This window comes from Suillus subaureus, assembly GCF_016647635.1.
Source record: "Suillus subaureus strain MN1 chromosome Unknown BJ212scaffold_12, whole genome shotgun sequence".
In the NCBI taxonomy this organism is placed as follows: domain Eukaryota; kingdom Fungi; phylum Basidiomycota; class Agaricomycetes; order Boletales; family Suillaceae; genus Suillus; species Suillus subaureus.
The window spans coordinates 382,720-406,096 of NW_024538568.1; the positions used below are offsets into that span (position 1 = coordinate 382,720).

The 23,377-nt window shown below is 48.8% G+C and overlaps 7 protein-coding genes across 7 annotated transcripts; 5 read left to right on the plus strand and 2 right to left on the minus strand.

Moving 5' to 3' along the window:
• Window positions 1–1,552: 1,552 nt before the first annotated feature.
• On the plus strand, window positions 1,553–3,542 carry BJ212DRAFT_1269881 (pyridoxal phosphate-dependent transferase; the record flags this gene model as incomplete). Its single annotated transcript, XM_041330834.1, has 10 exons — window positions 1,553–1,679; window positions 1,732–1,800; window positions 1,853–1,965; window positions 2,013–2,132; window positions 2,186–2,450; window positions 2,505–2,567; window positions 2,622–2,761; window positions 2,817–2,928; window positions 2,982–3,100; window positions 3,159–3,542. The coding sequence occupies 10 exons, from the start codon at window positions 1,553–1,555 to the stop codon at window positions 3,540–3,542; spliced, it is 1,512 nt and encodes a 503-aa protein (XP_041194096.1).
• Window positions 3,543–4,105: 563 nt separating this feature from the next.
• Window positions 4,106–5,162, minus strand: BJ212DRAFT_121727 (uncharacterized protein). Its single transcript, XM_041329322.1, has 5 exons — window positions 4,661–5,162; window positions 4,493–4,600; window positions 4,357–4,433; window positions 4,238–4,298; window positions 4,106–4,187 (listed from the first exon to the last, which is right to left on the minus strand). Exons 1-5 carry the CDS (start codon window positions 4,793–4,795, stop codon window positions 4,122–4,124), a joined length of 447 nt encoding a protein of 148 aa, XP_041194097.1. The 5' UTR covers window positions 4,796–5,162; the 3' UTR covers window positions 4,106–4,121.
• Window positions 5,163–8,302: 3,140 nt separating this feature from the next.
• BJ212DRAFT_121754 (uncharacterized protein) lies at window positions 8,303–9,053 on the plus strand. Its single transcript, XM_041329326.1, has 3 exons — window positions 8,303–8,644; window positions 8,705–8,812; window positions 8,872–9,053. Exons 1-3 carry the CDS (start codon window positions 8,510–8,512, stop codon window positions 8,950–8,952), a joined length of 324 nt encoding a protein of 107 aa, XP_041194098.1. The 5' UTR covers window positions 8,303–8,509; the 3' UTR covers window positions 8,953–9,053.
• Window positions 9,054–12,182: 3,129 nt separating this feature from the next.
• On the plus strand, window positions 12,183–14,215 carry BJ212DRAFT_1479864 (pyridoxal phosphate-dependent transferase; the record flags this gene model as incomplete). Its single annotated transcript, XM_041339960.1, has 11 exons — window positions 12,183–12,196; window positions 12,262–12,377; window positions 12,431–12,499; window positions 12,551–12,663; window positions 12,712–12,831; window positions 12,893–13,157; window positions 13,215–13,277; window positions 13,335–13,474; window positions 13,530–13,641; window positions 13,704–13,822; window positions 13,880–14,215. The coding sequence occupies 11 exons, from the start codon at window positions 12,183–12,185 to the stop codon at window positions 14,213–14,215; spliced, it is 1,467 nt and encodes a 488-aa protein (XP_041194099.1).
• Window positions 14,216–14,776: 561 nt separating this feature from the next.
• Window positions 14,777–16,768, plus strand: BJ212DRAFT_1348469 (uncharacterized protein). Its single transcript, XM_041335417.1, has 3 exons — window positions 14,777–15,131; window positions 15,190–16,648; window positions 16,698–16,768. Exons 1-2 carry the CDS (start codon window positions 14,860–14,862, stop codon window positions 16,406–16,408), a joined length of 1,491 nt encoding a protein of 496 aa, XP_041194100.1. The 5' UTR covers window positions 14,777–14,859; the 3' UTR covers window positions 16,409–16,648; window positions 16,698–16,768.
• Window positions 16,769–17,385: 617 nt separating this feature from the next.
• BJ212DRAFT_122047 (uncharacterized protein) lies at window positions 17,386–20,544 on the plus strand. The gene is made up of 4 exons (XM_041329372.1): window positions 17,386–17,499; window positions 17,552–17,708; window positions 17,757–18,033; window positions 18,086–20,544. The coding sequence occupies exons 1-4, from the start codon at window positions 17,478–17,480 to the stop codon at window positions 20,351–20,353; spliced, it is 2,724 nt and encodes a 907-aa protein (XP_041194101.1). The 5' UTR covers window positions 17,386–17,477; the 3' UTR covers window positions 20,354–20,544.
• A 536-nt stretch (window positions 20,545–21,080) lies between these two features.
• Window positions 21,081–22,085, minus strand: BJ212DRAFT_121981 (uncharacterized protein). The gene has a single exon (XM_041329358.1). It carries the CDS (start codon window positions 21,942–21,944, stop codon window positions 21,270–21,272), a length of 675 nt encoding a protein of 224 aa, XP_041194102.1. The 5' UTR covers window positions 21,945–22,085; the 3' UTR covers window positions 21,081–21,269.
• Between the last annotated feature and the right edge of the window lie 1,292 nt (window positions 22,086–23,377).

The window sequence follows — 23,377 nt, forward strand, 5'->3', positions numbered from 1 at the left end:
TTCTTAACACAATCTCTCAACTGACTGCAACAACAATGGCTATGTCCTCACCATTCAAGTCAAACCCATTTGACTGTCTTTGGCTTCTTTGGCTTTGGCCAATTATCAAGTGGAGGGACATCATGAGATTTGTGCTTCTCAGCAGTCATCATGTGAATCTGATTTGTGGGTTTCTTGGTTGGCCTGATGTCATACATAGGGTTTTCATATGACATGTGGACAATAGCTGGCACTGATAATGGTCCCCACCACCAAAAGTGCCATCTGATAATGTATAACAGGCATGCAAGGTCAATACATTATAAAATATACATTATGGATCTATTTTCTCACTGTCCCACAGTGGGACCATTGAAAACTCGATACAGTATTGAAAATATACACTAAAGGCATATACATTATGGCATAGTCTACTGTAGTTACGGTGCTAGGTCTCCGTACATAACGTGCACCCTAAACCAGCCGATGGATTTACACCCTGCTAGCATCGCTGTGACGATCTGGAACCATCGCCATTATGTCAGCTTATGATTAACAAATATGTCGGGAATAATTATATGTAATATGCGCTACGAAATTTGTTGTGCGGAGATAGGACCAACATAAATGCTATAACCCTATTTTTAGGCATAGATTCTATGCTTTTTTCGATTGGCCGTGTATCTCGGTAGTAAATATTATGATTCAGCCTTGTAATTTGAACAGCGGCATATCACACGATGAGGTTTTCAGTGATGTAGATCCTGTTACTAACAGGGTCTAGCCCGAGCGTAACCTGAAGGACATTTCTTTCTTTCTTTTTACCAAACCAACATCTTACCCTTGAATTTAGTTCAGGCGCAATTCACCTTGCACCCCGATCATGCAGTTCACGCGCTTCTTCGCAAGGTTGCCGTCAAGCACGACTCGGACAATGGCTGAAAACTTTTAGCAGTTGAAACCCAACTTATGACAGCATCATAGTCTCTTAGTCTCTAGGAGCAAATTGATGGATTCGGGTGAATGTTTAGCTCAACTTCAGCTCAAGGTTTGTACAACTCCCTCAACTGTACGGTATGACCAGCCTTTAGCCAGAACACCGATTTCCCTCGTGTCAAGGATGTGTATTGGCCAAGTATTCCTCGATCGGCGTTTCTGATCCTAGTCCGCTGTTATCGGGGCGCTTGATTCAACCCGTCTTCTTCGTGATCGTGAAGCCCGGATCACACTCTCCCTAAATTAACTGACCCTTGATACAATGATACGTGAGCGAGCCTTCTGCGAAGGATCTATTCACTCCCGGAGGTAATTGCAATTTGTACAGCTTCAGTGTTCCAAACTACCGGAACTGTTGCCTTTGGAGGCACGTGTTCCCAGTTATTCAATTTGCGCGAGCGCAACAAGACGCCCCGACTATAAAGACATACCGACCAGGGGGCTCGAACTGCACACAATCACCTGTACATTTTTCTTCCACTCCAAGCCAACTCCTATCTAACCAACAATTTGTTATCGTCATGGATGTTGAACAGTACGTTCTGCGAGTGTCAGATCCTGGCCTTAGTCATATCTGATGTACCCCAGATTCCGCAAAGCTGGCTATCAAGCAATCGATAGAATATGCGACTATCATGGTTCCTTAAGGGGTAGGCCTGTCTCATCCCAAGTTGAGCCAGGATACCTCAGAAAGGCGCTCCCATGTGCGCATTTTTCATTGTACCTCGCGCTTCCTCCTCATCATTATGAACGCAGCCTCTGCCCCCACTGAAGGCGAGGACTTCCAGCTCATCGCGGACGACTATCAAAAGCACATCATTCCCGGTACTTGACTCCTATTATTGCATGAATTTACGTATCTCATTTGGATTTACAGGCCTGACACACTGGCAGCACCCCTCGTTCTTTGCGTACTTCCCTACGTCAAGCACGTTTGAGGGTATACTTGCAGAATTGTACGCGTCTAGCACGTCTAACCCAGGATTCAACGTACGTCTCCACCGCAACCCTCCTGCCGTTTTTGTGACTTTTTGTAGTGGTCTGCGAGCCCAGCATGCACAGAGCTTGAGGCCGTGGTCATGGACTGGACCGCACAGATACTCGGGCTTGACAAGGCGTTTTACAATATCTCTGAGGTCGGCGGCGGCGTCATTCAGGTCTGTTTCTCATCCCTTTATATCACTAATTTATATTGATCGCTGTGCATTAGACGTCAGCATCTGACTCTGTGTTGGTCGCAACGGTTGCCGCTCGTTCACGATATATTCGTGAACACCCTCACGTGGCGATGGAGGATCTCGTGCTCTATATCACCACTCAAACCCACTCGCTTGGGAAGAAAGCTGCGCTTGTCTTAGGTCTCAAAGTGCACACACTGCAAGTCACAGCACAGGACGACTTTGCGTTGCGTGGAGACACGCTTAAGGTAGCATTGGAGGAGGACGTGAAAGCCGGGTTTCACCCTTTCATCTTGAGTATGTTCTTCGCAATGGACCGCAGTCTTGAAATTCATTTTGCTTGTTCTGCAGTCGGTACGGTAGGGACGACATCTTCCGGTGCTGTCGATCGGCTCGACGAGATTGCTGATGTCGGTGCGTATGCTGATTATGTTATCAAAACTCCTTAAAACTAATTTATACGCGCAGCGAAACATTACCCTTTCCTTTGGCTGCACGTCGATGCTGCATGGGCAGGCGTCGCATTCGTGTGTCCCGAATATCGCGAGGCATACCAACTTCCCGCCATCAATAACTATGTAGATTCTTTCTGCACTAATTTCCACAAGGTTAGTTTATTTCTGCCTCGTGAGCATCAGTCTGGAACTTATAAACACTCCGCAGTGGGGTCTTATACATGTTGATGGCTCCTGTTTGTGGGTGCGGCACCGGAGGCATTTGTCCGATGCGCTGGACGTTACGCCTGAATTTTTGCGGTCGAAACACGGGGATGCTGGTGCGTTTCTGTTCCTGTTGAGTTGTCGCTTCAATATTGATGGATGTGTATAGCCACCGCTATCGATTACCGCAACTGGCATCTCGGCCTCGGCAGACGATTCCGATCGCTCAAATTCTGGTTTGCCCTTCGTACGCGCGGAGTGAATGGCTTCCAAAAGTACATCACTGATGTATGTTTATCTATTTATTCACGTCTACTCATCCTGACGTGCGGTGGTGTCTCACAAGTGTATCAGGCTGAACGCCAGGTTCGCACAGTGCATATATGAATCTGACCTATTTTCTGTTGTCACGAAGCCGTCCCTTGCGATGACAGTTTTCAGGATGGCGCCCAAGTCCCTTCCTCACCTTGGGGCATCCGAGCTAAACGCTCTAAACCGCGCTTTTTACGCTCGTCTTGCAGCACGAAGCGATATTGCGATCACCCAGACGGACCTGAATGGGGTGTTTTGTGTGAGGATGGTGATTGGTGCCGAGCAAACTGTGGAAGGTGATATTGAGCAGGCGTTGGTGTTGATGAAGGAGGAAGCGGTGGTTTTGGTGAGGAACTGGGAGGGGATTGGAGGTCGGAGAGGCAGGAAGGCGTATGTGGTTCCATCTCAGTCTCATTGAAGATATACCTATTGCGAGTAGCTGTAGCTGTAGTCATAGATGCCTGTTCCCGACACTTTATTTCCCTCCTGACTACACTTGGACAAGTCGTATTTGCTATTCTTTCTTTCAATCCGATTGTTTTTGAACAGCAGGAAAGTGCGGTATATGTCATGAACTTTTATGTTCCCCACTTCTTGGGCTTGTGCGAATTTCGTCGATTAGGACCTGTAATCGATGGAGCAGGAGAATGTCAACATGGCTCATTCACAGCATCAGAGTCAAGCGTGACCGCTCAGACTAGTGACCGTGAGGATGACTGTCTTCAGACATACTAGTGGCACGTAATGTAAATAGGCGAAACAATAATGCATAGTGGATGGTAGGCATTGCTTGTTTACGAGATCCACGCTTGATCTGCGCACCAATTCACCGACGGCCGTCTAGTACCCACTCATCTCCCTAAGAGAGCCAGACCAAAACAATCCTATTCATCGATAACGTACACACACACGACGGAAGCAGACATGATAAGACGCAGTACATATATGCGGGAACACTTTCGATAGCTCAGCCTTGAACGCCTCTGCAAGGCGGTGCCTAGTTGACAGGGGTGAGTACCCACTGCTGGTAGGCATCCGCTGAGTTGAAATTCGCCAGTTTCACCTTGTGAACGCTATGAGCAAAAGGCTCTGAAAAAAAAACCATCAACTTACTAAGTTGTCATCGTCCGGAAGGGATAGCACCAGGTCTGGGTTCCCGAGAGTGAAACTAATCCTGTACACGCGAGTCGTTAAACTAGCAAAAATATGTCGCTGAGGCGTCGGATTCTCACCTATAAGTCTCATTCACGCCTTGAACAAGTTCGACGAGAAACGCGGACCTGTCATAAACGACTGGTTCATTCACACCCTGTCCACGTTCGCGTCAACCGACAAGCAGATGAATGAATGAATGCCGATCCAGCATACCTCCTTGACAGTGGTGAAGAATCCATTGCCATTGTAGCCCTTGTTGTAGGTCTGAATGGTGAAAGTGTTGTCGGAGTTCTTTGGCTCGGTTTGTTTCTTGATCATCCACTAGCATACGTGATGTGTGTGAGAACCGATCACAAAGTGAGTGCGAACGCGTATAGATACCATTTGAGCCTCGGTGCCATTTTTGGTGTAGCCTTGGATCGAGTTGCCTTCAACGGTGCTGTCGTCCTTCAGATCGAGCATGAGGTCTTTGCCGATATTTCTGACAGTATACACTCCATTTTTGGTGAAAGACATTGTATAAGATGTAGGTCGCTAGTAAGATGATTCGACTTGAATGAGACGAGTAATCGACAAAAGAAAGCTCATAGAACGGTAGGCTTTTATACTGAGCATCTTGGGTTGTTTTGGCTCAACATTGAGCTGAAGCGAGGACGTTGGGTAGAGTCTGCCAGGGGTCTTTTCATGGTGAATGCCGTCAGCGCCCGGTGTCCGGATTCTATTTGCTCAAGATTCGAAGTTGTTTGAAGGAACCGAGCAGATTCCAAATGATAACAGGGGACCAGAAACCGAGTAAGCGGTTGCCCGAGGCGTAACTCGACTGACTTCATTCAGTTTGGGCTCACTCGAAGGTGGCAAGCCACTTGATGAAACATGGAAGTGCCGGGTAGTCGCTGCCGAGAAATTCGCAAAAAAATCTGACAAGGAATGATTAGTAACTCCTCCGGCAGTGCCAGAGCGACTTGTGGCTTGATCTGCGGGATGCGGCCTCAAGCCCACCGCATCCACAATAGCTGCTCCTACCGTTGACAAGTTTGCTCCTCGATTTCAGTTCGAATATATTGCCAGAGTCAACTAACGGCAGAAGAGCGTGTTGGAGCATGATTATCAGACAAATGTGCTGCGATCGGCAAAAATTCCCCGCAAACGAAATTCAGAACAATGTTTTGTAAACTTTGCAATCCATATGGAAGCCCCATGTAGATACCGAGAAGTTGAGTAATGATCGGGGGTTGAGACGAATAACGCGGTTAGCCAGTTAAGCTTGACGGCATTGTTCGAGAACGAAGTCTACAGCTGTCAGAGAGGGAGTGGGTGGTGCTGCCTGCAACTTGCCTAGGTCTCAGCCAATTATCGTTTATTGAAGTACTAGTATACCTGTCGAAGGATATTTGGGATGGTGTTGCCAGGTAATTTCCAATGCTACTCACCAATTACATAAGGCTTCCGCTCGGAGGCCTTTTCATTACGTTCTTACGTCACACCGCCGGTACCCAGTTTTCACGACGGTGGCGAAGGTTATGTTTTTTATCGCCCGAAAGTTGCCCGAAAGTGGTAGTTATAATGCTTGAGCACTACTCCCAGAATCTGTCCTAATTTGGTAGTTCCACAATATCAACATTTTCTGGCCAGCCTAAGTCTCACCCTGCTCCTCCCTGTGTAGTGCGCTAGCGTATATCATTAATAACCAGAATACACTCAATAGAACATATTGGACTACTAAATGTGCTACCAATGTATCAAAGGGAGTGTATACTTATCATTACTAGCTATAATACTTTGTACCTCATTTACAAGAAAGAGAGCGAAAATATCAGTGGAATTATGTAATGTCCAAGGTCATTGCTGAGCAGTGAACGAAGTCTTCATCTCTGCCGTAACTGAGGTAATGCTCGTACCTTGCTGTAGGAGCCAAACAATTCCGGAGTAAGGTCACGGCATCACCGAGCCCCTCCTCCATTAACGCGGGAGTCGGAATAGGTGGCATGGAGAAGGCGGTGCTGTGGCGCTACCGGGAGTTACTTCCAACATTATGTAATCATGATGGGTTGGTCAATGCCGGTGACGGTGCCTAGTTTTGTAAACTTCTTTTGCAATGGAGGCGCTAGGTAGTTTGGATCTGGTTTCTCCGTCTCATCTACAAGGTAGTTTCGTAAAATGTACAATCTCATTACGAACAAGCCTAGGGGTGCCCCAGCACTTGGGGTACGCATTCTTTCGGGAATATCTATCAGTATACGCACCACCAAATGTCTTGAGCCGTGAGATTAAAGGAACCATGTCGAATGTCGCTGGAAACATGTTAGTAGTCAAATACGTGCGAGGGAATAAAAATGAAGCTATATACTGTGGAGAAGAGGACGTATCATGGGTCTACGGGATCATCAAACAGTAAGTTGCCATGATGTATCTACTGACAAAGAGCAGGTCCGTATATCAGTCTGGGTTCTGGAGATAAAGGACAAGTTACATTAAAATCGTCAGACTGCAAGTTGTATCAAGTAACAGCCAGTGTAGTTCTAGATTGTCGATGTGGTTTGAATATAAATAAGACTCCGATCCAGCCGAGCGGCTTGCAGGTACGAGATCTTATCGTCAGGTGCTGAGCCAATGGCTGGGTACACCGCGGGTAGGCGGTATTAGTATCATCCACCATGATTCAAGTTATGGGTTACAGGACCATGGGGAGCATGTCGGCCTCATTCCTCGGCCGAGCCAATATGCTCCCATGTACCAATGAGACACCGAGTAAAAACACGTCTCGGTCAAGCAACGCCAACTCTTCCCACACAAATAACCAAATCCTCTATGCTTATCAATTAAGCCCGCAAAGATTTGTTTATTCTTTTCTTCTCCTAAGAATTCACATTCACTGCAATTCTAGATATCTTGCCTTCGCTACCTTCAACAAATATCATCCCCTCCAATACATTTAATCTTTCCCTTCGCTCCACCTTAATGTGGCCATTAAAGGACTCGTGAACCGAAGATATTGTCATATATCCCGATACATGATCATATATAGGAAAGATTTTCTTTATATTGGAATATAAAGTCATATAAAGCCATGTAGTATAACGTCGGAAAACCACCGCAATCAACGTAAAGCACCCTGGGTACACTCAAGAATTCTCTGATGGTTACTATACAAAGGCCAGTGCATCAAGAAAAGCATTGTGAATGGCTTTGATGATGGAAGATTGAATTTGCAGGTGTAGTTCGCGTCGCGCCAATTTTTAGCCTAGGGACTCCTATGGCAGTGAATTGCAAATGGCTTTACAAACATTCCTCACTCTCGCTTGCTTGGAAGCTTTGTCGATAACCTCTCGGCATCTACATGGGACTTCCGTATCGATCGCAGCACATTGTCAGGACTACATGCAGGGCTTCCATATGGATTGCAAAAGAAGTTTACGAAACGTTGTTCTAAATCTTGTTTGCGGGGACTTTTTGCCGATCGCAGCACATTGTCAGGACTTTTCGAGAGTTCAATTGATTTCTCGTATCAACGGGAAGTACAGCACTACTGTCAGCTTTTCGGTCGAGGGGTAACTTTGGTCCCATGGTTAGGTTGTCCTTGCATGCCCCAACAACCTGTCTTGAACCCAGCGCGACCCGCGGCACACTCATTTGTCTGATAATCATGCTCCAACACGCTCTTCTGCCGTTAGTTGACTCTGGCAATATATTCGAACCTGAAATCGAGGAGCAAACTTGTCAACGGTAGGAGCAGCTATTGTGGATGCGGTGGGCTTGAGGCCGCATCCCGCAGATCAAGCCACAAGTCGCTCTGGCACTGCCGGAGGAGTTACTAATCATTCCTTGTCAGATTTTTTTGCGAATTTCTCGGCAGCGACTACCCGGCACTTCCATGTTTCATCAAGTGGCTTGCCACCTTCGAGTGAGCCCAAACTGAATGAAGTCAGTCGAGTTACGCCTCGGGCAACCGCTTACTCGGTTTCTGGTCCCCTGTTATCATTTGGAATCTGCTCGGTTCCTTCAAACAACTTCGAATCTTGAGCAAATAGAATCCGGACACCGGGCGCTGACGGCATTCACCATGAAAAGACCCCTGGCAGACTCTACCCAACGTCCTCGCTTCAGCTCAATGTTGAGCCAAAACAACCCAAGATGCTCAGTATAAAAGCCTACCGTTCTATGAGCTTTCTTTTGTCGATTACTCGTCTCATTCAAGTCGAATCATCTTACTAGCGACCTACATCTTATACAATGTCTTTCACCAAAAATGGAGTGTATACTGTCAGAAATATCGGCAAAGACCTCATGCTCGATCTGAAGGACGACAGCACCGTTGAAGGCAACTCGATCCAAGGCTACACCAAAAATGGCACCGAGGCTCAAATGGTATCTATACGCGTTCGCACTCACTTTGTGATCGGTTCTCACACACATCACGTATGCTAGTGGATGATCAAGAAACAAACCGAGCCAAAGAACTCCGACAACACTTTCACCATTCAGACCTACAACAAGGGCTACAATGGCAATGGATTCTTCACCACTGTCAAGGAGGTATGCTGGATCGGCATTCATTCATTCATCTGCTTGTCGGTTGACGCGAACGTGGACAGGGTGTGAATGAACCAGTCGTTTATGACAGGTCCGCGTTTCTCGTCGAACTTGTTCAAGGCGTGAATGAGACTTATAGGTGAGAATCCGACGCCTCAGCGACATATTTTTGCTAGTTTAACGACTCGCGTGTACAGGATTAGTTTCACTCTCGGGAACCCAGACCTGGTGCTATCCCTTCCGGACGATGACAACTTAGTAAGTTGATGGTTTTTTTTTCAGAGCCTTTTGCTCATAGCGTTCACAAGGTGAAACTGGCGAATTTCAACTCAGCGGATGCCTACCAGCAGTGGGTACTCACCCCTGTCAACTAGGCACCGCCTTGCAGAGGCGTTCAAGGCTGAGCTATCGAAAGTGTTACCGCATATATGTACTGCGTCTTATCATGTCTGCTTCCGTCGTGTGTGTACGTTATCGATGAATAGGATTGTTTTGGTCTGGCTCTCTTAGGGAGATGAGTGGGTACTAGACGGCCGTCGGTGAATTGGTGCGCAGATCAAGCGTGGATCTCGTAAACAAGCAATGCCTACCACCCACTATGCATTATTGTTTCGCCTATTTACATTACGGGCTAGTATGTCTTCAGACAGCCATCCTCACGGTCACTGCTCGAGGCATAAGCACGTACAGCGACGTGCCCGTGTTTCACAAAGTCTTAGGACTGCGAAAATGCTCTTATGATTTAATGACCGAGGTTGAACGGAAGTAGATTAAAAGGTCCGAGATGTCTATTGACCTCTGTTGGAGTCCGAGAGATCCGAGTCGACCATCAGGAAAAGTGTACATCAGGAAATTACGAGTTCGCTTTTGACCCACTTATATCCAACTTTTCGCGCGGACCGAGAACGGAAGAAGATTAAAATGTTTGAGATGCCTATTGACCTCTTCCCAGTCCTTCCGATAGCGTCTCCTAGCGTACACTTGATTAATTTGGTGGACGCGAGGGGGCGTGGAGAAGATGATGCGAGCGACAGCTTCAGCCTCCACTGCCTCAGGGGAGTCCAGATCAAATGCTTGTAGGGGGGTGTTGAACTGACTCGGTTGTGGGATCGACATCGATGTGTGCAGCATCAAAAAATATCGAATTCGCAGTGTTTGCAAATGGAGACATAGACGGAGCGCTGCGAATAGTCCATGGAATGTGACGTCGGATGAATGAAAATGGAGGTCTATTAATTTCAACGAACGGATGTGCGACAGACTGGACATGGCTTTGAAAAGGTCGTTGTCAAGATGGTTGCAGCAATGTGAAAAATGGAGTTGCAGGACTCGCGGTTGCCTGAAACAAAAGAACTGTCCGATCGGTGTAAACGAGTTGCTTGGGCGATTAACTGGCGAAGACGTCGACATATTCAAGGGTCTGACATGCTTTGCACTGTGACAGTGGACGTAAAAGCAGGTCAGCCTCTGCCCTGCACAAAGTATCCACATCGATCTTGGCCCCCTTCAGCGAGGCCAATTCAAAGTTGTGCATGACTGCGATAATGTATGCCGCGCCGTCTGCCGAGAAAGAAAGAGTCGTGACCTTGAGGGACGGTGCGAGATTGAAATTTTCGCTGCCCAACAGGTGAAAGACTTTGTCATGAATCCACAGTGAGAAGGGTAGGGGGTATAGAGAGGTCCCTCCACGCTGCTCAGTCGAGCGGTGGACGACGCAAAATTTCAAGCCACTTGCACAAACGGGCACTGGCATTGTCAGACAGTGGGGTCAGTTCACGCGATGAACTACAATATATGAAGAATAAATCCTTCAATGCGGCACAACGAGTCACAAGACTCTTCCGATCCAGCTAAATCTCTGATAAGACACGACGATGTAGCATGGGGGACAGGAAGGGATGCAAGTATCGGTCAGATGCAGAGTTTGAGTCATTGATAACGACAGCAGTCTCAGGAAGATGCATGTCTTGATGGGGGGAACTGAGGTAACGTGAAAATGGCTATCGCGGTTGATGGATATTGAACGCACACAGGCGGCATGGCGCACGGGTCTTGTGCCCAGATAAGGGATCGTTAGCTTGAGAACAGAAGTGCTGCCCTTCAAGACAGAGGAGCTACGTTGAGGATTTGCGTGTAGGGATATGCTATATTATGAAAGAACTGAATATATAGGACGTTACGCGAATAGTCCACACTCACCTTTTCATCGCCGCTATATATCATTGGATGCAGTCTCATAACACAGCCTCACAGCGGTTCTATTCCATCTATGTCAACCAAAGTAATTTCATTACAGGCTCGTGGAAGGCTTTGCATGTACTAGCAAGCGCTACAAAGGATTTTCGAGACCACGAATTTCTATATTCCGTGTGATTCACGTGCTCGAATATGTTCAGTAGTACCACCGGTACAATGAGTGCCGCATAGTACTTGCAAGTGTTACCGCGAGATGAATGGAATGGAATTGGTGTGGGCAGAAATGAACTTCATTTGGCTCGCAATGCGGACCCGCAATCCAGCCAACGATGTGGAATTACGAGTTCGTTGGATCCGAGTGAGTAGTAGTACTTACCAATTGGCAACCAATGTTGGCCTCAGGCTATGCTGGCTCATAGATCAAACAATCATCCTAGTCGCAATCGATTCCCGGTCGGGCTCGTGAAGCTCCCCTGCCACCGCATCAGCTGGAGATACTGTTTTGCGTAGTCCGGGCTACTCATCAACACGTAAGTCCAGTAAAATTGAGGTGTTCTTGCTTGTGAATAAACTTGAGGATTCGTACCATGGTCCGATTGCGCGGCGATCGACTCACTCCACCGAGTCTGAGGTGGGCGACGGGCCGACGGCAATCTCAAGTTGGGTAATTGTCGACCTGAAATTTTAAAGGCAGCTCTTACAAAGAATGTATTCGCAGGAGTCGTGCACGTTGAATGCCAGTTGCAAATCGCAATTGACTTTTTCTTTTTGGTCTGCCTACACTGAGTCTAGAGGGAGGTCAAGACGCGGGCAATTATGACAGCAGCATTTTTGGGAATCCTTGTTGTTCATCTACAAATATCTTGCCTGTGCAACCTTCGCCCGTTTCTTCTGCCAGGGTGCGAAACTCGAACTCTCACGAAAGTCTCACCTCCCTCTCCATGAAACTGGCAGTGGCCGTCAATGGTCTGAGCTGGACGGTTGGAGATCCCACATGCATTCAAATGTTCAGTTCACGGTTATCAATTCGTGCCACGAGTTCAACTTGGACACTCAGAAGCTGCGATTGCGAATCTTCTCAAGTTTTCCGTCTAGTATGACAATCGTGCGACTCGTAAGATAACGTGAACGACTCACACCTAACCCTACCTCAGCACTATCTTGACGCCGTCACACCATGGATATCGAGCAGTATGTCTTTTGCATCGATTTTTCTAACCCCATGGTATTTGCGCATACTATCTGACATACCACAGATTCCGCAGGGCTGGTTATCAAGCCATAGACAGAATATGCGACTACTATACCTCGTTGAGGGATAAGCCTGTCTCGTCCCAAGTTGAGCCAGGGTATCTCAGAAAGGCACTCCCAGGTGTCTACTTTCCATTCTAGCTCGTGCTCTCCGTCTGACCATTCCCATTCCAGCATCTGCCCCTATGGAGGGAGAGGACTTTCAACTCATTGCAGATGACTATCAAAAGTACATCATTCCTGGTAATTGACTCTGATTTTGCACGAGTTCACCGATCTCATTTGGATTGATAGGCCTGACACACTGGCAGCATCCTTCGTTTTTTGCCTATTTTCCTACGGCATGTACATTCGAAGGCATACTTGGAGAACTATACGCATCTAGCGCGTCTACCCCGGGGTTCAATGTGCGTTTCTCCACCGTACGTCTGCCGCAATCTTTGTGACTGTTGTAGTGGTCTGCGAGTCCCGCATGCACAGAACTAGAGGCTGTGGTCATGGACTGGACCGCCCAAATCCTTGGACTTCACAAGTCGTTCTACAACACCACTGAGATCGGCGGCGGCGTCATTCAGGTGTGTTTCTCATTCCCTCCTCCCGTCACCAAATCTTGCTGATCCCTGTGCCGTACACAAGACATCAGCGTCTGACTCTGCGTTGATTGCAACTGTCGCTGCCCGTTCGCGATATATCCGTGAGCATCCTCACGTGGCTCTGGAGACACTCGTGCTCTACACTACCACCCAAACGCACTCACTAGGGAAGAAAGCCGGACTTGTCCTAGGTTTGAAAGTGCGTGCACTGGAAGTGACAGCAGAGGATGACTTTGCACTGCGTGGAGAGACGCTAGAAGTGGCACTGAAAGAGGATGTGGATGCTGGGCTCCACCCTTTCATCCTCGGTATGTTTTACCAATGGATTGCATGTCGTTGGAATTCACGTTGTTCGTTTTTGTAAGTCGCTACGATCGGGACAACGTCATCCGGTGCTGTTGATCGGCTCGGTGAGATTGCTGATGTTGGTGCGTACACTGATCACATACTTGCAATTTTCGATGAGAGCTCATCCCCACACGCAGCAACACATTACCCTTCCCTGTGGCTACACGTCGATGCCGCATGGGCAGGCGTCGCACTTGTGTGTCCCGAATACCGCGAGGCATGCCAACTTCCTGCCATCAATACTTATGCAGACTCATTCTGTACCAATTTCCATAAGGTTTGCTCCTATCGCATAATATCAACCTAAAGCTTGAAGTATTGATATACTGCAGTGGGGTCTAATCAATTTCGATGCCTCCTGTTTGTGGGTGCGACACCGAAAACACTTGACTGATGCACTAGACGTCACGCCCGAGTTTTTGCGATCGAAACAGGGGGATGCTGGTGTGTATCTACTCCTGATGTTTGTTTATGTTATTGACGAAATGAATGTCGGCTTTGGCTAGGCACTGTCATCGATTACCGCAACTGGCATCTTGGCCTCGGCAGACGGTTCCGATCGCTTAAGTTTTGGTTTGTTCTCCGTTCCCGTGGGGTCAGTGGGTTCCAAAAGTATATAACCGACGTATGTCAAGTATTGATGGTGGATTCCAGCGACTGACATTTGGTCTTACCTCACCAGTGCACCAAACTTAACGCTCGATTCGCAGAGCACATACGGGAATCTGATCAATTCTGCTTCGTCGCGAAACCGTTCCTGGCACTGACAGTCTTCAGGCTTGCGCCAAAGTCTCGCCCTCACCTCACGACTCTCGAGTTAAACGCTCTGAACCGGGCATTTTATGCACGGCTTGCAGCGCGGAGCGATATTGCAATTACCCAGACGGACTTGAATGGCGTGTTTTGTGTGAGGATGGCAATTGGCGCTGAGAAGACTGTGGAAAGGGATATTGATAAAGCATTGGATGTGATTGGGCAGGAAGGACGGGCTACTTTGAGGGAGTGGGATAGAACGTAGGGACTATAGGTTAGTCTGTAACTAGTTCTATTGATCGATGTTCGATAAGGGATATACTAGCTGGGCGCTGAACTGTTCTGAGAACAAGATACCGATAGGCTAATAACAAGTGAGGCACTGATTTAAGATAAAACTCTGCATGTGGGTCTGTCTCGCACGATTCTCTGCTTCGGGCTTCATTGGGCCTACTTATACACGCGGCGTGTCCTCGCAGGTCCTCGCATGATCTTGTGACAGCTGGCGCACTCAAGACCTAGGCAGGGTCCCTGAGTACTAGTGTTTGCAATCATGATGCGGATTGCTGGATTCAGGTTCGCAGTAAATAGAAGTAAATTGCCTGCGTTCAAGCCTGTTCGAGCGCTTGGCAACGCCGCCGTGATGGACAAAATAATGAACCTGAGGCAAGCCCTGGCAAACCCGTGGTGTTCAGGACCAAGGTTAACGTTGTAACTTGTACTTACCCGCTGCCAGCGGTGGCAACAGTCCAAGTAGAGAAATCCAACAATCCGTTTTAGGCAAATAAATAACCGGCGAGGCACAAAAGTCGTCTGACCCTTTTATGAGCCGTGATGGAGACCATTCACGGGTCTACGGTCTAAATACATAATCGTCGCATCTTTTCGTACCATTTCTTTTTGACCACCATGACCATGTCGACGAGCAGGCGTTCTCCCTTGGATATTTGCTCACAAGCCAATGACGAACATTGCCAGCTGAGCGTGCGCTTCAACGACCAATGCGTCCTCATCCCTAAGCATCCTCACCGTCACCGTCTACCAAGGATGGTAACCAAGTCTTATTCTTTGCCGTTATGGAAGAGGCGTTCGTCGAACTCAGGCGGGCCGTCGTCGTCTCCGGAAACAGATGCCTTCGTGCCAGAAGATAGTCATGTCGTTCTGCGAGTTCCGATTCCTAGGTAAGTCTACTGGTTGCTAGTGAACTAATTCACGACTGAACACCGAGATGTGGGACAGTTTCTCCAGTAAAGCGCAATCTCCTACCCGTACTCGTAATCCAGGCCCTAAGCCGCTCTCCCCTTGTCTGGTTCAACGTTCCCCATCTGGTATTTCTGCCCCCGGGTCTCCCCAGAGTCCACGACGCCCAACACGCACAGCGTCATTGTCGCCTTCTCGCTCAGATCTCATCACCATTCCGCTGCGACCATGCTGCGCGGGGTGTGAAGCCGTGATGGAGGCATCTTTGTCGCAGGGAGATACTTGGACGGAACACTTCTCTCGGTCTGCACGCAGACGGCGCTCGCTTAGCGCAGATGAGGGACCGCGGACTATCACAGTCGAAGGGAGCGTCGCTGCTGCATCCTTTGGGCTCGGTCGCAGTGCTTCGATCAGCGTGGATGAGATTGATAAGCGTCGGCGGTCAAGCGAATTGGTGGCGACGGCGCCAACGTGGTTAAACGAGGAGGGAGAGAATGCCATGGTTAATACGGAGTGCTCGTTATCGCCGCTGCGCATACCGAATTTCACTGTGCCATCTACTCCTCGGATACCAGAGGAAGATGATGCCGAGGATGATGAAGACCAACTCTTCCCTCTCCCGTCGCCTCGTCGGTCGCCTGGGACATCTCCAGCACCGAGCCCATCTGCTTCTGCATCATGCATTGGGCTTGGCAGGCCGAGTGGGAGTCCAGTGCCGTCGAATTCATCGTCGGTCAGCTTAGGCACAAAGATGAACAAAGATCACTTCCTTGCACCACCTGTTTCAAGGTCGTCTTCATCTCTTTCGCTTGCAAAGACAGCCGAGTCCGATGAAAATTTACCACGTGCACCATCGCCTCATGTCCTTGCCACGGCTACTTCGATCTCCGCACGCCCTTTCAGTCGCTCCCCGTCGCCGCAGACCACATGTGTTCCCTCCATTTCAATACCCTCGTCTACTTGGACAGAGGAGCTCGGTGCGGGTGTAGATAGAAAGCAACCACCACTCACTGTTCCCTCCTCTGCCTGTACTCCCGTGTCCACTTCTTTCCACACGCCAATGGGTTCTGGATCACATAATTCCACACGTTCGCTTGTTCACTCCTCACCATCCACCTCGCCAAACCTCTCGACTTCCCTGCATAAAAGACGTCACGCCTCATTTTCATTAGCTCGCCCCCGGCATATTATTGCCGATGTCCTTCGCGGGGTGGGTGTAGTAGGAAGTGGGGCTGGTGGTATCGGGCTTCGTGTTTAGGCTAGCGTTATTTTCTGTGTGCCAACCAAACAGTCGTCGAGTCCTTATGGGCGTTCTGTTTTCCCTGGTAAATTTCTGTGCAAAATTTCTTACTTTTTTTGTCCATTTTGATTCACAAATTTCTCATCCATTCGAGCGCGTTCTCACTCTATTAGTACTGGCATGCATATACTGCCCCTTCCTCCATTTCGCGCTCCATTGTATCATCAACCCAAATTATCTCTTCTTTCGTGTGCTTAGGTGTGTATTTACCTGTCCCTGGTCGTGTCTCGCTTACGCGTCCTTACAGTATATTCGTCCATACCCGATTATATGATACTGTTGTATTAATGCAGCAAATTCACGGCTTTTTGTCACATGGTCTTGTGCTGGGTGAAGAACGTTTCAAGGTAATCATTTGCGCCCTTTCTGCTCGCATCGAAGAGAGGCACACCTGTAGTGACCTATGGGGCAATATGAAAGACATTCCGTTCGACCGTACGCATTTGAGGCGCAGTCAATCGTGGCCAAGCTAGGTACTTGCCAAGGCTGGGGCGGTTAGCAGATTAAGTCCCTGAGCTTGTGCTCAGGGGGTGTTGATAGACATCATGGATCCGTACTGTACCTGCACGCCACACATCAAAATCAAGTGATCGCGCTGAAGAAAGAAGGCACGGTGCTCATCCAACAGGATAATTTCTATGTATATAGAATTAACTTGAAATCAATAGATATGGAAGTGCTCCGTGACCAAGTATATAACCATTATGTGAAATTAAAGGAAATAAAGGATGTTCCGATGGACCTGTCCTGTCAAATTTAATTTTGCTGTTGATTCTGAGTCGAGGTACCCGGTTGAAATACCTCCAGAAGAACATTGTGTAGGTGTCCACCGGCTCAAAAGTTTCTGTGGAGTGCCGGACACTAATGATTTCTGCAGACGCGTCGGGTCACGGGTGATGTCACAGTCACGGTGTTACGCGACGCGAAGCGCGCCTGACTGTTGACTGCCAAATCTGTCTCTTCTACAAGCTTTTGACTCTTGACGTTGTCTACAACTTTCTGTAAGTCTTTGCTGCCAACGTGGACGATGTCAATGCGCCAACTACCCCGTATGTATTCATTGCGCCTAGTCTGGTGCTCCCCATGATTGACCTGTATCAGTACGAGTGCTTTACACAGTCAACAGCTCTCCTCAGTATATTCTTGCCCGGTCCCCATCTGCTGTGCAGGTTACTCTTTGCCCGTCTCCATCTGCCGCGAATGCGCAGTACGGTTTGACACCGCTTAAAGCATGCTTAAATGCTATCTGCAACTCAAGGTATGTATTCTCGTACGACTTTCATTCCATGGACCCACCGCTTGGCAGCCCAGAGCTTCTCATGGATGATTCCAGAGACTTTTCTATCTACGTGCTGGATCCATTGGAATCGCAAAGTATGCCAGCCCCTGTGGACTTTTCCCAATCGAGTGCGGCATCTGCTTCAGTGTCGCGGGCAGCCCAGCCACGAGGAGTGGCCGTTGCGCTGGGGCTGATGTCATGGGCGCTCACAGCAGACGAATCAGATGGCGTGACAGTCACTGGTACAATTACAACGCTTGGAACGGGTCTTGATGCCCTCGAGGTGGTCTTTGCTCTCCGAGAGGTGATTATCCATAGCTTTCGTTGTATCCAATTTTAACCGATAGTGTTATCAGACTAAACACATTCAGAAGTCCCACCTCTCTGACGCTCTAAAATCTTGGAGCCAGCCACCCCAAACGTCGCGTCCAAATAAATTGATTACACCTGCCGAACCCACTAACTCTGAAACCCCACCCTCGTCACAAGAACAAGGGAAACCTCTCACCAGATCCGTCGATTTTCCCGAGGTTTACATCGGACCTCCCAAACGCGGTCGGGGCCGCCCTGAGGGGACGAAGAAGAAGTCTAAGCAATCGAAGACACAAAAACCTCATGTATGGCCAGCAGCACCACCATTTATATGCGCGCCGCTTGTACGACCACAGCAGCAAGAGCCAGAAGCAGCCCCTGCTCATACGCCTACTTCTTTACTTACATTACTGTCTGCCCTGTCTTCTGGCAGAGATAATACAGCGCTTCTGGCAGCTCTTTCAACGGTAGATTCGACACCGTTGGGATCTGAGCCAAGCCCAGCGCTCCTAAACGCACTAAGGGATTTGCTGGTAGCACAAAGCCAGAACCAGCAGCAGCCGTCGCACGCGCTGCAGCCCGTCTCGCGGAACAATCAAGACGATGATATTGTTATATTGGAAAAGGAGCACGTGGATCCGACTGCGTTCCGACGACGGGTGGAAAGGGAAGACTCGAGCAATCTGGCCACAACCACTGCAGATGAGTCGGAAACAACCCCCCTGCGCCAGCGTCGTGCCCACATTCCATCAGGCGGAAAAGAGAACACACGTTCATCCCCAGTGACCCGCAAGCGCAGGCTTAGTGACTTCATGGCGGAACAAGAAAACAATAAAGCGCGAAGGAAGCGCACACATGCTCGGCCGGAATCCGGGCGAACATCGGGTTCCTCTGGAGTACCTCAACCAATAATTCCTCCAGGACATCACCGCACCGTTCGCTCAGATTTTGACTCGAGCGTGTCCTCTGAAATGGCTACCAGCTCTTCACTTTTTCGTCCAAAGTCATCTCCTTCCAGGCCGATGTGCCGCTCTGTATCGGAATCTCAGTCCTCCTTTGTCATACCGCATTCGGCACAGGCAGCTGTAAAGCCCGTCAAGAATTTTATCGTGCCAGAGTGGGCACGTACGAGTACCGCTACCCGGCCAAAGCTCTCGAAGGAGGCTGAAGAACGTATCGCACTCATGGAGCAGGAGAAGAAGGAGAAACGCGCTGGACGGCGATCGCAGAAACCAGGGTGTTGGCAACAAGGCGCCAGAGCACCGACCGACTTGTCTTCGGAGGATGGATACATCTCTAGTACGACAGTACAAGTACCTGCTAAAGAGGCAACCATACCGCGTCTGCAGAGTGCTCTTTCGCTCTCCTTGCCTGTTTTTGCATCCAACGTATCTATATCGCCCCCCCTCTCGCCTTCCTCCCCCGCGTCAAAGACACCTCCGGTACCCAGTACTCCTCCGCGGAAGACATCAGTTTTGCGTGCTACACCGCGAAGCCTTGGACCTGACGGTGCTTCACCACTGTTCAGCCCAACTCCCAAATTGTTTTGGGGTAGCACTGGAAAGACGCCTCACTTTCCCTCCCATCCCCGCACACCTTCACGTACGAGCAAGAAGCCTATCTTCTCTCCTATTCACCTTCGCACACCATCTATGAAAATGTCACCCCTACGACTCGGACTCAGACCGCGCTCATCCCTTGAATGGGCCAACAAGTTAGTCGAGAAGCCCGTCGACCGCGAGGAAGAAGATCTGCTCGGCAGGGAACTCGACGATGCACTTCAAGGGCTAGATGTCCCAGCGGTCAGGCAGCAGGACACGGCAGACGCCATCGAAACTAGCGAAGATAACATAACATTACCTCTATCTCCCCTTCCTCCCTCTTCCCCACTCCCACCTACGAGTCCTTTGTTGTTTCCTTCCACAGATGATCCAATGGAAGAATTCATCGACAGCGACGCGTTCTTTAGCGACTCGGATGGAATACTGGGGGACGCAAGCGAGCTTCCGCCGTCTTCAATCTCGGATTGGTTTTCGTCAGATGACGATGGTGGAGTGGACATGGGTGAGTTGCTGACTCTGGACGGGTCTTCAGGGCTGGATCTCGAAGGTCCTTTTTCACCGAATGCGTTCGCTGATATGGACTTTACGGAGTTTTGGGAGTCGCTTAAGCCTCTCCTTCAGGCAAGCGCAGGCGGGGAGGGGGAAACAACTGTCAGCACGGACTCTGGGGTCACGACGGATGGTGTCGATATGGACCCTGGAAAGCTTGCCCAGGAGGTACAGGTGCTTTTTAGTGGGTGCTTGATGTGACATTATGGACGCGTACTACATTGCGAGAAAATAGTTCAAGCACAAGCTCATCTACGAAATCATGCCTCGGGCACACAAATGCCTAATCAACTCTACGAGGCAATCAGTATATACATTCGTGTGCTTGCAACATGTCGCGAAATATACCAGACACTACCATATATATTGTGAGCTCGTGCAACTTCATTGATCATGTGTCACGTACGGAAGATATACCGCAGAGCAGGAACAGAAACAGGCAATAGTACTCCACGAGGATACTGCTGAAGCCTAAGAAACGCTGTAGAAACTCCATGATACTCAAAGAATTTACACGAGTAGGATTCCAGACATCACGGTCGACGACCTGACATCACCAAACTCGTCGAAAACGGGAAGTGCAACCGGCAGCATCAACTGAGGAATGGTTGGAAGAGACGAAGACGATGTATAATGCATATCGCGATTTAATTGTGGAACATGAACAACTGAGACGACAGAGGCGCATAATTCACAACCATAGGAGAATGCGTAAAAGAGGAACCAGAAACCGGGCATTGAGTGCAAGGATCATCATACGTTGTGAATTATGGGAAGCAAGAAGACGAGTAAAACAATAAGAAAGAGGCAAACAATAATAGATGAAACATCGGCGATCTGGGCTCACGGATATTTTTATCCCTAGACCTATACAGCTGTGGGGTCCGGCAGATTAGCATACAAGTGTTCTCTTCTAATCTTCTCCTTGAGAATACGAGCGCGTAACGTGCCCTCATTGCGACCCGCAGCACGAATAACTTCCTTGTCTTCTTCTGTCATCGCAGTCCGTAAATGCAACTGGTTCTGTGTATCGTCCCGAATATGCACGTTGATACACCTATGCAAGGTAATAGTAAGAGGCTCCACCGCCAAAATCCCGGGAATCAGAACGGATAGCCTACTCTAAACACGCTACAGCGCTCATGGGTTGCTTGAACTGGGCGCCCGTGATAGCACAGCCACGTACGAAGGGCTCACGTTTCCTTGCCGTGTCAAAGACAATAGTGGGGATGTGTAAACCAACGGTCATCCCGTTCTTCCAATCCTCCCCACAGCTACCATCGACGAAGTCTACGAATCCAACGGGATCGTCTGTGAAACCCACTGCATTATGTTTCGCACGAATATCGCGCCATAGGTGTAGTCGCTGCGGCGTGAGGGGGTGTATCAGACTCGGGTACCACGGAGTGACGGCGTTGATTTGCACCATCCCTTGAAGCTTCTCCCCGACGGTCCTGTCATCGAGATACAATCCAATGAAATCAAGAATGTCACTCGGTTCAATGCCAATGTCAACACGTGCCACGAACGGCACGTCAATTCCGATCCTGGGATTGTCGAGTAGGCCACAGTTGAAGATAATACTAACTTTGAGGAGTTCCATGATCAATGGATTTGAAGTGAGCATTCGTATGAATTTAAATGACCCAGATGGGCGATCGGTTTCGTAGCATGTGGGTTTGTGAGTGGGCCTATAATAACGAGCGCGAGTCGAGTCCAAGCCTGGAGTGAGGTTTGACTTGTACCAATCATAGCCACTCTTACCAGTTTTCCTTTTGACACTAGTAGACATAACGTCAGCGCTTCAGACTTCAGTTTCAATTAGCCGCAAACTCAACCTTTTTTGAGCAATACCAGACACTCTTACACTAAAAAACGATTTGTGACCTCGATGAACACCCGCAGCAGTATTCGCACATTTGAGTACCACATACCTTTGAACATTTCCAAGGTTTCTCCAATGTCGTTTGGCAATGCGTACATTGTAAGAGAAGTTGTTTCTTGCCTGCTTTGAGGCATTCACTGGAAGCTGCTACAGACCGGAAAAGCTTGTCAGCATCTGGATGGATCACGTGTATATGGATGGCCTTTGAAGATCTGGCAGCAGAGGATTTGTTCGTGTTAGTACTCATGATCTTTCAAAAGCGGATGGTAGTTTGTGTGAGGGATGTCTGCAAGTCACCGTGATCAAAGGTGCGCGAAGTAGTACTCCCTCACTGTGAACGCGTGCCAGCTTCAGGCCCAGGTGCCGGAATTCTAGAAATTCTAATGTGTTCGTAATAGCAAGGTAATGTAGGTGCCGGGCAATGCAGCCTGCCGGAATATCCCGGTACCATGCGTCCAGCTGAGCGGTTGCGTTGTTCGCGTCCTCCATTCGTTTCTTCCTCTCTACCACGACGTCGAGTTCGTCGTTCGTTACACTCCTCACTGGCTCGAACAATTTTCTTATACTCGCCCACTCCCTTTTGATTTTCTGTCGCACCATAGTTTATACCTAGTGCTTATTAGCCACGCGTCTTATAGTTAACTGCATCAATTACTTTCTGCCGTGATCGAATTCGTAAGCAGGTATCCCGCCTTCCCAGCGGCTCCACCTGCTTGCGTCCCATCCCGAACTAACGCTCGGCCCAGCCTCGTGTCACCGACTCTCGAGCCCGCCGAAGCTGGACAACGAGATCCAAATTCGTTCTATAGGCCGCAGGTGTCTATTCATTTCCCATCTTGCTCATGTCAATCACCGACCAAAGTTTCCTGCTAGTCAAGCTAGTCGTCAATCGGTATTAGACTTGGATCGTCTACGTACTGAGCTCTGTTGAATATTCCGCAATTATCAGGGGAGTACCTCACGTAGTATCTCAATACGATCTGCCATGAGATGGGTCGCCTCTGCGGAGCGATTCGAGTACGGCTCTGCATTGATCGCCTATCAGACCACTTTGAACTTCCTGGATCGATACCTCGCTGTCATGATGTTTTCTTCACATCAAGTCGATGCGATCAGGTACGCTTCATTTCTCGCAATGGATGCTTTTTTGTATAGCGTTCGTCACCGTGCTTTAACGACTGCCGTGGAGTTGGAGCAAGGCCGTACGATATTTTGGACTCAGTTGGTACGCTTTCGCACACCACTGTATGAACCTTCTGCATCAGGTGATATCGGCAATACTTTGGCGGACGAGTTCAAACATCTTAGCTTGCGCCTTCGTACCACGTTAAATGCATCCA